At 39.2% G+C, this 15,134-nt stretch overlaps 1 protein-coding gene across 3 annotated transcripts in view; it reads left to right on the top strand.

Moving 5' to 3' along the window:
* The window catches only part of ADAM23 (ADAM metallopeptidase domain 23), a 172,160-nt gene extending 160,621 nt beyond the window's left edge, over positions 1–11,539 (top strand). For 2 of the 3 annotated variants that reach the window (XM_050752825.1, XM_050752828.1), the window contains one exon: positions 7,993–11,539. In XM_050752825.1, the coding sequence (XP_050608782.1) occupies positions 7,993–8,192 (200 nt within the window). In that variant the 3' untranslated portion in view covers positions 8,193–11,539. Of the gene's footprint in view, positions 1–293; positions 385–7,992 lie in introns of all 3 variants that reach the window. The other variant, XM_050752826.1, reaches the window with a different exon arrangement.
* Positions 11,540–15,134: the final 3,595 nt, after the last annotated feature.

Here is a 15,134-nt window from a genome sequence, read left to right as displayed (position 1 = left end):
GATGTGTAAAGACAGTAAGTGGGGCCTATTTGCTTCCAATTCTGTGAAAGGTGAATTTAATGGAACTGAATTATCAGTGGTACAGAAACTTTAGATTTAAAGGCATGTAAATCCAAGTAACGCTCACCATGGCATCTAAAGTGCAATTAAGCTAAGTAAATAAAGGCAATTTTAAATGTTTAGCCGTCTTTTACACAGGATATTTACTTCCTGAAACTGCTTAACTGCCTTTCCCTTGTGGTAACGAAAGTGGTTGGTTCATATGACTCTCTTCCCATGATCCTTTGTCACAGGTCCTAGTGCCACCAATCTCATAATAGGCTCCATCGCTGGTGCCATCCTGGTAGCAGCTATTGTCCTTGGGGGCACAGGCTGGGGATTTAAGTAAGCAATGCCGCATGTCTTCTTCTCAGTGGCTCTGGCACTTCTCTTTTCTGCTTACATAACCAAGTTTTGAGTTCCTGCTACAAGAGCTTAGGTTCTATCAGTCAAACTACAAAATGTAAGTCTTTTTATTCAGAAATGGGTTAGAAGTGAAGAAACACGGACCCTTAACTGTCATTTTTCAGGCAAGTGGGAAATGTAGAAGGAATTCATATACACTGATTTTTAAGGAGAACAAAGAAGTTCCTCAGTAGAAGACAGTCCAGCTTATAAGACCAGGCACTCTGAGATACATTCATTTCTACACAGGACATCGAGGAAACCATGTAGTTGGAAATAAGTGGATGTAAATTGCTTGTATCTGTTTAAAACTTGTTTGTAGTCCACTGATATTTTGAAATTTTCACCACCTGAGTAATCACGCAATCATTACATGTATTTTTCGTATGTAACATAGTATATGTAGCTTTGTGATTTGAAAAGCTTTATAGTTTAATAAAAACAGATTTTAAAAGTATTTGTGTAATCCTCAACCAACTGAATTGGTTTTAAATCAGAATTTGAAAAATATGGCTTTGTGACACTTAATATTTTTAATGAAGGACTAAATATTGACCTGATAGGTAGGCCTGGTGTGTTTTGTTAGTGACCTTTTAGTTTGGATTGCACACTGCTTACTGAACTAAGATTATTTAAATAGGCACACTGGGTATTCACAAATAAACTTTAATTGTGATCAAAATTTTGAAACGTGATTTATCCAGGCTGGGATTTCTACACTCCAGAATCATTGTATAATTGCTTTTTATACCTTTTCATGCTATAGTGGCTTGATGATTATGATTTGTAGGTAAGGCCTCCTATGCCTTCTGTGATCAATTAAGTTTGAGCCAGATTTACAGAAACAAATTTAAGTGGGAAATAAGACCATTACCCAAATTCAAAACCCACTTTGCCTCCATCTGGTTACTCAAAAGAGGAAGTTTTTGCCCTGAACTATCTGAATAATTGCCTTAATTATAAACTTTATATGTTTTATATTTGGGATTTTGGATTCAATATGTTTCAGCCAGCTAAAGTGTTATTTTTAGAAGCTGATTAAAGAAACCAAAGATGATTTAAATACATTCAACATTTTCTGCTAATTTGTTATATTAAGATTTAATGAGTAAGCCTACAGTTTTTGAGTGCCTTTAACTTGAAATAGTATTATAAAATTATACATCTTTTCTCTTAGTATATTTATAGAGTTGAACTTGTTTAGTGAAATAGTTTTGGCATCAGTTTCTTTTCAAAAACACACACATAAAATGGACAACTCATATTTACATTTATTGTTTTGGTATTAATAAAATATTGCCCACATAGTAAGTCATGCATGTGGCATCTAGTAAGAAATATATTTTCGTTTGGGCGGACCTAATTCAAGCAAAATTTTTCTTAGTGTTCCACTGCTACAAAAGTCATTGAACATTATAGTACTGTCATACTCTTATTTTATAGTGCTTCCTTGAACTTTTTCATAAGTATGCCTCAAGAAAAATAAATTTGGATCATGCCCAGGCTTATGCCTCATTTGGCATTAAGAAATCCCGGTTTCAAAGGCCTGGAAAACAGTCTATTACACATCTTTGCCATCTAGCCACATGCAATGCCAAATTTATCATTGCAGTGTTTGGAGAGAAGAGCACACTATTCTGTAGCAGGACCTCAAAACAGTGGCCTGGCCTAGCTCACAGCTTGAATTGCATGTTTCTTTGGGGAAAAATGGAAAAGCCTTTATCACTGTGTATATAAGTGGATTAGGCCCTGTAAAGATTATTTATATCTGAGAGAGAGAGAGATCTCATTATCACAAGAGCAGAAAACAAAAGGTGGGGGATCAACACTTGGTGAGATGAGAAACAGCTGTTGTTGACTGTTCCCTGGTTGTTGCTGTGTAGGGACCTACCTGTACTGCTGAGCTAAGCCAAAGCCCCTTCCTGTGCCCTATAACTCTAATAATCACTTTCAGGGAGAATTGTGTGGAAAGCCACACAATAGGGTGAGGTATTTCATGCCCTGAAGCAAAGAAAACGATGAAGAATAATTCCAGAACATGTAACTTTAGGAGTTTAAATTTGGAGAATGTGCTACTCCTAGGTGTTGCTACGTGAGGATCTTAATTTGCTTTAGATTTTAGTAGTAGCTGTGTGGTTTGTGTTCAGCTTTAAATAACACTTCTACCTCGTAATAAAAGGCTTTTGGTGCTGAATGATAATGTTTAGATTTTCCCACCACTTGGACAGTTCTGGAGATTACTAGTCTGGAGACAATTCATAAGTATAATTATTTGCTATTTGAACTGAAAGTCTTTGAGCCCAATGTAAATGTTTAATAAGAGATTCCTTTAGAATCAGAAGTTGAAAATAGTTTGTACAAAAGATTGTTCTAAATATTGCTATTGGGAATGCCTCCTGATATCAGGTTTTTATTTCTAGAAGAAAAGTTGGTAAGGTAACCTGAACAATTTGAGGGCGTGTCAACTTTTTGATTAAAGGAAAATATAGTAACTGCTCAGGGAAAATACTAAGTTTTCCTAATGTCACATTTCTATAGGTGTACTAGTGAGCAGTTTAGATGTAGAAGTATCATACTATACGTGACCTGCCTAAGTGTAAATGAGAAATACAGCTATGCTCTAAGCCATGACCTTGTCTGCCATTCTTTAAAGTTCTTTCCTTAAACCATTGTTTCCTCCGAAATAGGTGGTAAAAAGCATGAAAATGTGTGAATGTGTGCACATTTATGTGTGTGAAGTGATAATAAAGATGTATCAAGATTATTATAATCTGAAAATAATACAGATTTAAATTACATACTTCCTTTTAGTAGAGTAGTTGAGTCAGAGAGCTTTGGTTAATGCAAGCAAGATTTCCACAAGCAAGGTTGTGGATTTCCTGAAGAATTTTTAAATGCTTTATTTGGTAGATTTTTAAAAAATATTCTGATTTTTAAAAAATACTGTGTAATATTATGGGTAGTAACTTTACTTAATTTCTTTTCTTTTCTTTTTTTGAGGTGGAGTTTTGCTTTTATTGCCCAGGCTGGAGTGCAATGGTGTGACCTCGGTTCACTGCAACCTCTGCCTCCTGGGTTCAGGCAATTCTCCTGCCTCAGCCTCCTGAGCAGCTGGGATTACAGGCATGCACCACCACACCCAGCTAATTTTGTATTTTTAGTAGAGATGGGGTTTCTCCATGTTGGCCAGGCAGGTCTGGAACTCCCGACCTCAGGTGATCCGCCCGCCTCGGCCTCCCAAAGTGCTGGCATTACAGGCGTAAGCCACTGCGCCCGGCTAACTTTGCTTAATTTCATACTCTAGAAGTATGAGGTTACTAAGGGTATGATTAGTCTATAGAGTCCCAGGTATTGAGGGTCTTAGGATTTTCCCTATGAAATCCTGTGAAAAACGAACATAGGCATGTGGCACACCAATTTGCTCTACTTCTGTATCTGCATTTGTTTTCATTCACCCCGTGCTCCTGTTCTTCCCCATCACCCACACACACAGAATAAAGTTATGAGCTGTGGTGCAGAGGATTGCAAACCTCTGTCCTAGTTGACTCATGGAGACTCATGATACCTACCCAGCATGAATAATAATACTGCTTGATTCGACTGTTAGAGCTGTTGCTTTTGCTGGACATTAGAAAAAGCTGGACCATTTTAGTAGCATCTTCCCTAAAGCTTAGGAAAGGTGAAAAGTGTATGAAAAGAGAATTTTATATCTCCATTTAAAAGTGAACAGGATTGCCTTCAGCGCCTTAGACATTGCTATTTATCTGATATTCCCTAAATTTGAATGTAGGGTTTTAGATGTGAGCAAAGTCATTTATACACACATTAGTAGGTGATGGTGGTAGGAAATGAGAAACTCTAGGTGAAGGTAGGAAAAGAAATGAAGGTAGTAGTAACATGGTTTGTTGAAAATTGAAATCAAAAGGACTACAGGATGAACACAGAGTTCTTCCAATGATACTGTAACACCTCAGTCTGTGGAACCCCATCACCACATCTTACTCTCCCACTACTTGCCCTGTCCATGGGATTCAGTGGCAAAGTGGATTTCAACAGTGGCCGTACTGGCCTGGCATAGCTACTCCTTACATTAAAGTGTTAATTCTGTGTAAGTATCATACGTGGTTCCTTCTCTCTGAGAAGTTATTTGTGTTAAAAGCTCTTGCTGAGCCTAACTCTGGATTTAAGAGATTCTGTCTGGCCTGTGTTCCATTTTATTGGACATGTTAAAGAAAAGGTATTTATGTTCTCACACAAAATGGAATTTAGAGAGGTATATCTAGACTATTACCAGCAAAGTTAAGAGTTATCTGAGGCCGGGCACGGTGGCTCATGCCTGTAATCCCAGCACTTTGGGGGGCCGAGGTGAACGGATCGCCTGATGACAGGAGTTCGAGACCAGCCTGGCCAACATGGTGAAACCCCATCTCTACTTAAAATACAAAAAGTAACCGGGCGTGGTGGTGCACACTTGTAATCCCAGCTACTCGGGAGACTGAGACAGAATCCCTTGAACCCGGGAGATGGAGGTTGCAGTGAGCCGAGACCACACCATTGCACTCCAGCCTGGGTGACAAGAGCGAAAAACTCTGTCTCAAAAAAAAAAAAAAAAAAAAAAAAAAAAAGTTATCTGAATTCAAGTCAGATAAAATTTGAAAGGAACTTAATATTGCTAATTATATTTTCTCAAAAGAGTAAACACCATTTTTTGTGGGGGCCTTTTGATTTTTATAGGATTAGGAAATGGAATTAAATTTGGCTAGTCTTTCCATGAGGAGGATAGCCAGACTGCTGCTTTTTTGAATTCCATGATTATATCCCTGTCCAAAATGAGAAGCCTAATTCCCTTAATGCCTGGGACTCTTGGGTTAGGCACTTTCTCTTTCATGGTGCCAGACAGGCCAGGAAGATCAGTGCATTTCCCTGCCCCAGCACCCCAGGGAAGTGAGCTCAGTGTATGGTGGCCTAGGAGGGGTTGGGCTAGGGGCACTTCATCAGGGGGTGACTCAGCATAGAATGATAAGAATGTGCTAACCATGGATAAATATATGCCCTTGAAAGAAGGTCTAAAGGCTTTACAGCTTTGAAATGGTTATTGTTACGCAGAGAGTCTTGCTTTAATTTTGTGTAGATGTTTATGTGTATAATGTATATTGTAGACAGAAGTCCAGATTATTTCAGAAGTAGTAAAAATTGATGAAACCTGTGACAATGTAAGCTTTATGGATTATGCTGGTGTTTTATAATGATCCAGAAATACCTTACAGGTTATGAGAAAGTTAATTACCTTCAGAATCCTAGTGAGCAGAGGGTATTCAGAAGAAACCGTTATGGAAGAAAGATAGCAAGGACCTGCCCACAGTAGTTGTACTTTCACATTAAAATTGAACTGCAAGAATATTTTTTTCATAGAGAAAATTCAGACCGTTCTCAACATAGAGTGGCCATGGTGGTTTTACAATTGATGTGTGAGGCACCTTCACAGCCCACTTGCCTCCGGAGTGTTCATCTCTGTCCTCATCGTGGGGTTGCTTCCCTTGTAACTGAGCTCACCTTCTCCCTGCTGGGACATCAGTGGAAGAGCTAAAGTCCTGGAATGCCCCATTGGTGTTCAGAGTCCATTTTCATCCAGAAAGATACAGGTCTGCAGGATGGCTTGGCCTCTCGGTCTGACCTGGGAACCCAGTGATCCTATAGAGCAATATTTCTGTAAAAAGGTGCAACCTGAGCTTCAAAAACCAACTTTTAAAAAGAGCACAAGCTTTTGGACACCAGCGGTTGTCTGTGTGCCAGGATGAAATGGAAATGTCCTATCTCTATTTAAAAGTGGACTGCATTGCTGTTATGACCTTGGACATGGCTACTTATGGGTCATTCCCGAATTTGAGTAAAGGAATTTAGATGTGGGCAATATAGTCATTTACATGCACAGTGCTAGTTTGGTTTGCCCTTTCCTCTACATTTGGATTTACTGAGGAAACTTTAACATTTATCTTGAGTTCTAACAATACATAGCTTACAAGATTGGGGCCTCTTGTCCTTCAGGGTCACTTCACAAGGTCAGGCAGTCTCAGTTTTTCCTCCCTGACTCACAGAGTATGGCTCCTTAAACCTCTGCCTTCCAGGGATATGAACATAGGTGGCAGATGGAGACCCTGTGGTCTGCAGCAAACTAACTTGGTGGAGGATGCGTTATGGGATACTTGCCTTTTGGTCTCACACTGGTTTCTTGGGCAGCATCACCAGTGCCCGCTTCCAGGAATGTTGACTTAAAAGAGGGCTGGGTGGGAATGATGAAGAAAAATAAGCAGCATTGTTGCAGATAGTGTTGGCTGCAATGGTTGCCTGCTAGGCCAATGAGTCACACACTTAGGTCACTCATGAAGATGTTTTAATGTAAACTTTTAAAAAGAAAAGACAAGTTTTCTTTAAAGACTTTTATGTTGATATTTCAAAAGAGAAGCATCAAAGTGACCACCTTGGGAAAAATAAGAACTTTGCAGGATGCCTTTATACTTATTTTGAGCTTTGGTTTTGTTTTTATTTTGAATTACTTGTTGGGGAGGAGGAATATATTGCAATGGCTTTGATACTTAGGGCCTGTAAGGGTATCCAAGCTGGCCCTGAGTCAGTGGGCAGGGGAATGAGGGCTCTGGGGACTCCTCAGTCTCCAGTTTTGCATGATGCCTCGGTGGCAGCAGCATTGCACCCGCCCAGTATGCAGACTAAATGCATGAGCCCCTTGCTTGATGCCCCACATAAAGCCAGACCATGGGGAGGTTGCAACCAACTTTTATTGTTGCCTTGTAGTGTCTTGCTGGTTCTTTCTTTTCTCTTTAAACATAGGAGCCACTTTTTAGGAGACTGGACATTGTGAGCAAAGCATTTTAACTTGCCAATTTTCAACTAAGCTAAATTCTGCATTTGCTTAACTAACCTGAACCTGTGTCCACTCTCCTTTGAGTGCACCGTCTTACTGTGCACTCTGTTTTCCAACTTTCTAGATATGAAAAATGCTTGTTCTATAGTAGGGTAAGAGCTCACACACCCAAGGCAGCAAGATAACTGAATAGAGCAAGGCTTTTTTGCCACTTTGGCAAAGGCCAGTCCACTGCTGTAGAACTGGTATAAGCCTGAAGGGAAGTAGCTACGAGACTTTCCATTTTTCTTAATTATCCCAATAGGCCGCTTCACGGAAGAGGCCTCCCTGTAATAATTTTCACCTAATGAATTAGCAGTGTGATTATTTCTGAAAGAAGACAAATTGGGCCGCAGAGTCTTCTTGTGATTTAAAATGAACAACTCAAAGTTTCTTTTGGTCTTCATCAAAGGACATACTCTAGGGGGTATGTTATGAAGACATTCAAAAATGTTAGCTGTTCTATCTTTCAATTTCAAGTTATTCTGGAGACTGCCTCCATGTGAGTTAATTACTTTGCTCTGGAACTAGCATTATTGTCATTATCATCACCATTCTCTCATCATCATCTGATTAATATTGTGGATTTTCCCCCTCTGCTTGCATCTTCTTTTGACGCACTCTGGAAGAAATGTCAAGAAGAGAAGGTTTGATCCTACTCAGCAAGGCCCCATCTGAATCAGCTGCGCTGGATGGACACCACCTTGCACTGTTGGATTCTGGGTATGACATACTCGCAGCAGTGTTGCCGGAACTATTAAGTTTGCAAACAAAACCTTTGGGTGGTAATGACTACGGAGCTAAAGTTGGGGTGACAAGGATGGGGTAAAAGAAAACTGTCTCTTTTGGAAATAATCTCAAAGAACCCCTTTCACCACCTGTCAATAAAGGGGGAGGGGGCAAAAGACCATGCTATAAAAAGAACTGTTCCAGAATCTTATTTTTTCCCTAACGGACGAAGGAACAACAAACACACACAAATTAAGTGCAATAAAGGAATCATTAAAAAACATAGTAAATGATTTTTTTTCCCTCAGCCTGCTGGCACTTAATATCTTCTAAATGATTTGGCATGATTTTTTTTTCTTTACTACCGATGACAAACTCCAGTGGCATGAAGATCTAATTTTCGAAAGGGTAAAAACTGCATGGCATATATACAACAAGCTAGCAAGCCAATTCTCAGCAAAACCTGCAACAGAATTCCTAAGGTGAAGATGACAGATGAACACACAGAAGCTGCCTGGGCCTCTTCACTTAAACACGTCCCCACACCCCATCCTCTCGGAGCCCCACTACTTACCCCCCACCTCCCACCCTCTATAATCCCCACTCCCCACTGGAGACCAGACCAGGGCAGAACTCCACGGACCTTGCTCTTGTTGATTCACTTTCCCCATTGTGTTTTCTCCTGGACTGAGCATCCTTTGGAAATGGGAGCTGGAATTTGAACAATGATGCTATTGTATAGTTGTTTTATAAATGTAAATATGGAAATAAGAGATTTTGACACATCATTTCCACTTGTCTGTATTGAGATATTTTCCTTGTAAAGGGTCTCTGTAAACTTGAGTTTATTTTTTGCTCCCCATCTTTTTTGTTTCTTGTCTCTCTTTCTCTGTCTCTGTCCTTCTCTCATAATATGTTATACAATGACTCTTGGGCTTGCTTAAAAAGACAGATGTAGCCACAGATGCAGGGAGTTTGGGCACAAAACAAGTGCAGTTTAAAGTTGGTGTGCATTAAACCAAAAATAAACAAAAGGGGGGGACACAAACAACAAAATAACCCATATCAAAGACACAAAATTAAGTAAGTGGAAATATATGTACTAGGTCTCAAAAATTTTTTGATGTCATTATAAACCTATGTATATAATGTAAGAAAGTAGACACCCTTTCAAATTAATCACAAAAGTGCCAAGCTCATGATTTTGGTTTTCGGTGTTGACAATTTTCTTTCCCTGTCTTTAATGTGAAAGGAGGATAAACTTAAAGCCTTAAATAAAAAAAAAAAATTTAAATGTTAAAAGCTTGGAAAAAATTAAACTTTCCATTTTATTTGTGTTTGTTAGCGTCAATATTTCATCCATGCTTATTTTCCTGCCTCAAAATATATATGGTAGAACCCTATTGGAAAAGTGGTAATGGGAATAGAAGGAGCAGTTACCTTTGTATCCACGTTGTTAACATAGGCTTTTATGCTGTGCCATGCTTTCAAGAAACCTTGTTTGACCTCCGGCATTTTACTGATCAGTGGACCATTGCACTGGATTGTAATGGGATTCTACTATATACAAATCCACATTCTTCTTCTCCCTCTAGCCAGATTTGCAGATGTAATCTGGGCTTTCCAAGTCCCTCTGAGTTTCCTTCACTTTTACTGATTTTTTTCTTCTAAATATGGTCAAGATAGCTTCTGTCACATGTTAAATAAATAAGCTAAAGAAATTCGGTCCCAGCTTTGTTTTAATGTACAAACCTGTATGTGATCACTTCAGTGAGCATCCATCTATAGATGGGCTTTAGTAAAGACTGTCCCAAAGAGCCCCTACTTCTCTAATGCCCTTTTTTTTTTTTTTTTTTTTTAAGGAAAAGGACATGCAGTTTTACTCGTCACTTCTTTATGACACCAAATCCATTGCTAGATTTAGCTCTTGGTCCCTTTTCAGCAAGATTCATGTTATCAGTCTTACAACTTTGATTTTGGAAAGTTGGAATGCACTGCTTAACACAGTGGATTTTTTTCCCCCGAGGTGTCTATCACTGGGGAAGTACCACAGTCATAGAGCAGAAACTTTAATTTCTATTTTCTACAATAGACCATCACCAAACATCTTACTATGTTGTTGCTTTCTGAGTAATAGGTGCTATACAGGTAGGCGGGCTTTCTCTAGGACTAGCTGTACATTTATATTGTAATAACAGGGCTATCTACAAGGCCTCTCAGCCTTACTCCTGGCTTCATAGGACACAGGTAGCATCCCTCTAGTTAGCGGCAATGGCTCTTTCAGCTCGGAGGAAGCTTGGAGGAAACTCAGATTACTTGGTATCTTTTCCTGTTGCTGCATTGCTTAGTGTTTCCTTGTTGCTGGTTCCTACTCTCTAGTAGATACTAAGCTGCTGCGAAGTACACCATACACATTTCACTGAGATTCCAGAGGCACCATGGTGACTTAACAGAAATAAAATCGTGGTGGTTACAAAACAATTTAAATCTCTATTGTTAACTTTTAAGCATTTCACAAACAACATTGTAAATGTGCGATGTTATGTTTTAAATCAGACCACAGTGGTCCCCAAATATTATGTACATATGGCAAATGTCAGTGTAACTTTTTGTTACACTGGCAATTTCATAGGTAATCGAACCTATGCTCCAATGTTAAAGTATTTGTGTATATGTAAAATACACAAGCTTTAAGCTATGTGTGTATGAATATGAAAGATAATGCAACCATATCAATCGTAAAAATGGATTATAATTATTTTTGATGGTATTAGGTTATGTAGTTTCAAACTCTTTGCTGTATTTTCTTTTGCACATGCCATTCATTTGCTAATTTTTGTGGTGTGGAGATTCCTTTTTATTAATTTGAGCCCAAAGCACAAGTGTATCACTGTTTAATGTTACCCAACAAGAGTTAGTGTTAAGTGATGATCAAGTTCCCATTTCACCTGCTCTACTTTTGCTGCGTTAATTAATGACACCTGGATGAGGAGACATGCGCTAACTTCATTGCTCATCTGGGATAGTGCATGAGCCCATTAGAGCTACTCCTACTAGATAACTGAGCAGTACACATAAGTGCATGTTATGAAACATGAATCACATAGAGCTGTGGAGTTTTACCAAGTGGTGTGTGTGGTTTTTGTTTTTTACTATGCAACGATGGGAAATGCACAAACTTTTCAAAGACTAGTGTCTGAAGAACTTTACAAACAATACTTGAATCCTTTCTTTAAAGTTATCCCATCATGTTTTATAGTCATTGTTGCTTCCATTGTTAATTTCCATTTTTAAGTGCTTTGTAATTTTTTTAACTGCACTACCTGAAGTTTTGTTTGAAATTAATAAACTCATTCATATCTTGTTGGCTGCCTATGAATGGAGATTCAGTAGTCATTGTATGCATCTTTAAGTCAAATGTGTATTAAAAGTTTCATTAACATAGAATGTCGTAGCTTTATACTTTAATCAGTTCTTTTAAACCCCTTTTCTGTGTCGTCTTACATTGCTGATTAAATGGCTGTGTGCCTGATATCATCAGAGTTTTAGCATGGATCCAAAGGCTCACTGAAAATTTAAGCAGTCAGTGGCACAAAACAAAATCTCTGATTATTGATAAATATATGCCTGATTAGGATTCAGTTTCATTGGATTCATTGGACTCTTTTGCTTCTTATAAATCAGAAAAAACCTACCTTAGGATCGATTAGAGGTTTTTTTGTTTTTAGTGTCTCCCTTCTGAGTTTTAAGAATGGATAGCTAGTAATCACATCCACACTTTGAACCTGGTACCAAATGTATGATCAAGCACCAAAGAAAATAGAAGGAAATCTGGTTATATAAATTGTACTGTAGGCCGGGCGCGGTGGCTCAAGCCTGTAATCCTAGCACTTTGGGAGGCCGAGACGGGCGGATCACGAGGTCAGGAGATCGAGACCATCCTGGCTAACACGGTGAAACTCCGTTGCTACTAAAAAATACAAAAAAAACTAGCCGGGCGAGGTGGCGGGCGCCTGTAGTCCCAGTTACTCCGGAGGCTGAGGCAGGGGAATGGCCTAAACCCGGGAGGCGGAGCTTACAGTGAGCTGAGATCCGGCCACTGCACTCCAGCCTGGACAACAGAGCGAGACTCCGTCTCAAAATAAATAAATAAATAAATTGTACTATAAAAAACATTCTAAGGAAGGCATTTCTTCACAGCTCCCATGGAATTGGTCACCAAATTATATCCTTTCTTCAAGAATGTCTTCAATATGTCTCCTCTCCATCCCATTGCCATGCCTTGATTTGGCCTTAACAGACACATATATCTCACATGTATCTACAGCACTGACACACAGTTGCTAATCTGACCACATCACTCCTTTGATTAAGCATTGCAGGGCTTTTCATTTCCTGTAAGTTAAGGCTCAAACTTAATAACACAACGTAAATTCCTGCCCACCTCTCATGATCTCAAACCTGTTTCTTTTTGTAGCCTCATTGACTCATCCTCTTGTAGTTGCCTTAAAGGCCCCCTAGAGGAACCTCTTGTACTCAAGGCCCAACTATCTTATTTAAATGTTACATCCGTTACCCATAATTCTTTTGTTTCCATGTCATTTCATGTAATAAATATAGAAACACTTTAAAATAGCATGAATATTATACTTAAAATTAGAAAGCTTATTAGAGTATTTGAGTGTTGTTTATGTTTGACTTTAAATGATTTGTTTTTGTGTGTGTTTTCCTTTAAGTCATTCTGTTTTTGAGGATGACGTTGAAATGAGTTCTACTCCATGCTTCCTTGGTAACTGGTTGAGAAAGGTGACCCAGAAACTCCCTAGATAATAGAGCAGCAAACCTAGAGTTAAAATTTGATGTGAATAAATAGATAATCCATATGCTTATGCTGGAATTCCCAAGTAACTTTTAAAATTTAAAATAAGTGCCCTTTAGTTTAATGTGCAAAGGTTAGGGAGTTCCACTCACTAATTTATTCATTCAGCATATTTATTATGTCTCTATGCTATGCCAGGAACTCCTAGGAACTGAAGGCACAAAAGAAATTCTTGGCTTAAAGTTGCTCACAATTTAGCAGGAAGAGACATGTTTAAAAAATTATTTTCTAGACCCAAGGTGATGAGTAAACTAAGCTACTCTTGTGCTGGGAGTAAAAAGAAGAGCAGTGATGGGTAGGTGGGTGAGGGATGCAGAAGCCTTTCTAAAAGAAGTGAGTTTGGAACTATATTGAAACGTGACAAGAATTCACCAGTCTAATAAAATGGGAAACATACTCAAGGTACAGGAAGCAACAAGTGCAAGACCCAGGAGGAGGCGCCCAGACCCTTGGGTAAGTAGAGCTAAATGTCCCATCCGTTCAGCCTCAGTTTCCTCCCACCTCAGTTCTCTCCTTTCTTCCTATCTTTCTACAAACTCTTGATCTGTAAGAATCCTACAGTAGTCAGGCTCTAAGGACACATGATAAGCTCAATCTTGTGAGCCAGATGCAACGTACTATGTGGCAAGTGCCATAATAAACACAAGTATAAGGTGCTTCAGAAGAAGAGAAGAGCAAGGCTTTTTCCCTGATCTTGGGGTCAAGTAGAGTTTCACAGAAGAGGTGGCAGTTGAGCAAGAGGCTGTGCCTGTGCACTTGGGCCTAGTACTGTGATCCCTTATTGTGAGTGAGATTTAACCAGGGCTTGCTCATTTTGGTGGTGGGGCTAGGGGAGTCCATTCATAAATGCCTTGCAAGCACAACAATGCGTAATGCTCAGAATTGTCCTCACCACATCTCTGAGTGTCTTTTGTTTGTGTGAAGATTATGATCTCTATTAAAACCTTACATTTTTAGACAGTTTTCCACTGATGTGCTCATGATGGATCAGTCTTAAGTGCTTGAGGCTGTCAGTAATGACAAAGAGGGCTTCTTGACCTGGCCTGTGAGCCTCTAATATTTTCTTGGCATAAAAATTCCTAGCTAATCTCAGTCTGGAGTGAGGGGATGGGTAAGAAGAACAATAAAAGGTTTTAAAGCATCATTTAGTGTATCCTTCCACTAATTAGGGGTCAACATTTTCTAAGTGTAGTTGAGCTTCTGGTGAACCAAAATTAACATTTGCCTATCTGCTAAGCTTTGGAGAGAAGGTTATCATTCCTCAAACTTTTCAGAAGCCCATCCACAGGTCTGGCTCCTTGACTAGAACAAGTTTTTGGCCATGTATGTGACTTCTGGAGAGAAATGAAATGCCTTGATTCTTCTTCACGTGAAAACAGATTTCCTGCTGATGCTCCTTTGGCAGTTGATTGCTTGTGCACACACGTGTCCTGGTGTGATTGTAAGGACTGTACTTGTGGCCCTATGGAGTCCATCCTTAGGAGAACATTTGTCTGACTGTGATGATCATTGAAAGCCAAATTCGCCCAGTAAATCAATTGGTCCTACAAAAACAAAGCAAAACAAAACAAAATCTGAATGATCAAGAGTATATGAAGAGTTCTTCAGATCTCTTTGGAGCTTTAAATAGCTTCCAGCCTTCAGGAGGTAAATGAGGTTGCAGCAGAGGTTCTTGCTTCTTTAGACCCAGAACTCAGAGTAAGGACAGAAAAAGGTAACTTGGATTATAAATGACATCAGGGAGGCCTCTTTTCCAGCAACAGACACAACCTTGTAGAGCCACTGTAACTCCTGTAGAGATAGCAAATGGATTGCATGCAGTAGCTTTAAACTGCTTTTCCTATATAGATGAAGTGGCTACAAACCAAAGGTCATAAATGCTAAAGTCTACAGGAGCCAGTCAGTTACTAAAATGAGCCAAACAGGGCAATGGAGGAGATGAGAGGGCTGAGGGAGGCTGAGCTGAGTTGGAGACCATACAACTTGTCCTGAAGGGAGCAGTCTCTACTCAGCTCTAGAAAATTGTCACTATGAGGGAAAGTGGGCCAGTCATTGCCCATTCCATTTATTTTTCTAGAGAAGTCAGAAATCTAGGCCCTTATATAAAATTTCCTTTCTAAAAAATTATATTTTTTAAACACTGTGGATCAAGATGGTGAAAAC

The sequence above is a fragment of the Macaca thibetana genome, chromosome 12 (genome assembly GCF_024542745.1).
Source record: "Macaca thibetana thibetana isolate TM-01 chromosome 12, ASM2454274v1, whole genome shotgun sequence".
Taxonomy (NCBI): Eukaryota; Metazoa; Chordata; class Mammalia; order Primates; family Cercopithecidae; genus Macaca; species Macaca thibetana.
This window is presented reverse-complemented; position numbering and strand designations above follow the sequence as displayed.